The sequence below is a fragment of the Corvus brachyrhynchos genome, unplaced genomic scaffold (assembly GCF_000691975.1).
Source record: "Corvus brachyrhynchos isolate BGI_N302 unplaced genomic scaffold, ASM69197v1 scaffold466, whole genome shotgun sequence".
Classification (NCBI taxonomy): Eukaryota; Metazoa; Chordata; class Aves; order Passeriformes; family Corvidae; genus Corvus; species Corvus brachyrhynchos.
Genome location: NW_008238635.1, coordinates 1,509,678 through 1,512,141, shown reverse-complemented (window position 1 = coordinate 1,512,141; position 2,464 = coordinate 1,509,678). Strand labels below are relative to the sequence as shown.

Genomic DNA, 2,464 nt, shown 5'->3' with positions numbered 1-2,464 from the left:
GCGTCCTGGGTGGCTCTTCCTGGAGATCGTCACCACTGGTAGCATCCACGCTCGCAGAACTTTTGGAAAGATTTGGGTCACTGCATTCCCCTTCCAAACTGGAGGAGCCCTCTCTTTTGCTTACCCTCCAGGGAAGCCAAGGATGTGTCTGCCACCTGTACGCTCCGAGAGGTTTCTCTGAGTCCAAGCTCATCTGTTTATTCAGCTTCTTGCTTTTCATTCGGTGGTACCAATGATAGTCCTTCAGGGCAGCTGTGCCAGCATCTTGCTCTGACAAAGACCTCCTGAAGGTCCTGGGAGAGAGACTGTGATGCTTTTTGAAAGCACTCATTTTCTACCCTTTGGATTCCGGCGCTTCACTTACATTCCTTGTTGCTTAGTGGTCACGTAGCCGTAGTTCCTCACTCACCACTTTACATCCCCACTTACTTTGTTCATGGCTGTGAGTTGCAAAACAGCAGAGGTTCTTCCTAGAGACCTTGAGCACCAATCCCAGAACCGGGTATTTCCTACATCTCCACGAGAAGGACGTGCCCTCACCTGTAGCACACCGACTTCTAACAGCACATGAAGCCCTGCCGAGCTTGCTGTTGCTTCCTGGGCTGTCACATCTCTGCACCAAGCTCTCAGGAAATGACTAAAAGAGCCCAGCCATGAAAACCCACAGGGCCGTTCTGTGCCAATCACACTTCACTTTTTTTCAGTCTACATTAAAGATTTGGTTAAAAAAAAAAAATAAAAAAAAGGAATGCAAAAGTACTTTGCTCTAGAGACACAGCAACGTCTCAGAAAAGCACTGAAAATCTGCAGTACTCAACTAAGAGTCATGCACGTGCTCTTCAGTTAAGTAGCAAAGTATATTACTATATACAGGTAAAGTCTCTATTTACTACAGGTATTTTGTATCACTTAAGAGTACCTCAGAGCTGCCTTTTGGAGATAGATGATACAGGCAGATTCATCAGAATCGAGTGCTGGAAGCACGAGACAGGAAAGCGAAGAGGAGGAATGGAGCAAGGAGAGCAAACCCTGCAACTCAATGCAGTGAGAGTGTAAATACACTGAAGGGAAATAAGCAAAGAGGAGGAGAGAAGGGACTGAGAGGGTGGGTGGGACTTCACCAAACACAGGCCAAAGGGAAGGGTTTGAGGCACGGCAAACAGAACAGGGCAGCAGGAAGATACTCCTTTTTCTCCTCCCCCTTTCTTCCCTTTTTAAACAACAGAATAGGGGATTATTTTTTATAAATCTAGTTGCAATAAATGAGATGGAAAAAACCAGTCCTATCTGTTCAACCAAGAGGAAAAAGCCCTCTTGCCTTCACTACAATTTAAGAAACAGCTGACTGTTTTAAAATCTCATAAAGAAAATATCCGCTGGTGAACTAAGAACAGGCTTGCCAAGCTTTAGACCAGAACACTTAAATCTCAAGTCTACTCAAATCCCTGAAAATAGGGGGTTTATAATGGAAACGCTGACAGACCCTTGGCAATAAAGTAACAATGAAAACTACTTCTCTGGTTAAACAAAATGATAATCTGCTCTGGCAGACCAATAAAGCTTAACTGACCCACTATGGGATCTCGCCTTTAAGCTAGGCTGCATTCATCAGCCAAAGTACATTCCCGACAGCTGCAGATGCAAAAACTTCCTTACTTAAGTGTATATATGGGAAACGGTATCACTGCTCCCTGGAACAGAGAGGGAGTTACCCTAAAACCTCCATCAAATAAAAAAATAACTTCTTTATTCAGTAGTGAGTTAGACTTTTCCAAAACAACAGAAGCAACTATGTAAAAATGACCGTGTTCAAGAAGGCACAACAAATAACCCCAGAAACAGCTCAGATACTGCAACACAAATTCTGCATCAAATACTGACGCTGCCTCTCGTGCTTTGTGAACATCATGCTGCTCAGGACAGAAGTCTGGAATGACAACATGTACCTATACCACAACTCTGCTACAATTTCCATCCAGAGCAATGAAGACTCAAGGAAGCACAAGGAGCAATGAACACGGAGATACTCCCGTGAAAATGAGACACAGACTCCACCAGGAAAAAGTGAGCTGGCTTTTTTCTTCTGCTTCTTGATCCCAGGGGTTGCTGATCACCTTTGGCTGCAGCCCATCTGGCCCCACGGGCTCAGATGAGTTCTTTAAAGTAACTCCTGACTTGATCCTCATCTATTGCTGGTAGCTGTTATCCCCTGAGGCCCTCGAGTCCACGTTTTCAAGACTGAGGCAAGCCCAGCAGTATTGAGTACCCCAGTTTTAACTGGGTCTGCTGTTACTGGGTCTCCCACCCCTTCCAGCAATGGTCCTCCTTCTCCTGGTGGAGCCTTTTGCTGCTAATGTGGCAGCAGTGCTTTGGCCAAATGCCTTGAATTAGGCAGTCTGGTAAAGCAGGCTTTATGGAACGTCAGAAGTAAAGATGAATAAATCCCACGGATGACGATGTGGCT

The 2,464-nt window shown here is 45.3% G+C and overlaps 1 protein-coding gene across 9 annotated transcripts in view; it reads right to left on the bottom strand.

Moving 5' to 3' along the window:
- Window positions 1-2,464, bottom strand: part of RASAL2 (RAS protein activator like 2) — a 168,135-nt gene that overhangs the window by 108,913 nt on the left and 56,758 nt on the right. For 2 of the 9 annotated variants that reach the window (XM_017737422.1, XM_017737424.1), the window contains exon 1: window positions 3-626. The exons of 2 other annotated variants lie outside the window; for them this stretch is intronic. In XM_017737422.1, the coding sequence (XP_017592911.1) occupies window positions 3-331 (329 nt within the window). In that variant the 5' untranslated portion in view covers window positions 332-626. Of the gene's footprint in view, window positions 1-2; window positions 627-2,464 lie in introns of those variants that run through there. 5 more of the 9 variants (XM_017737419.1, XM_017737423.1, XM_017737420.1 and 2 more) reach the window with 3 other exon arrangements.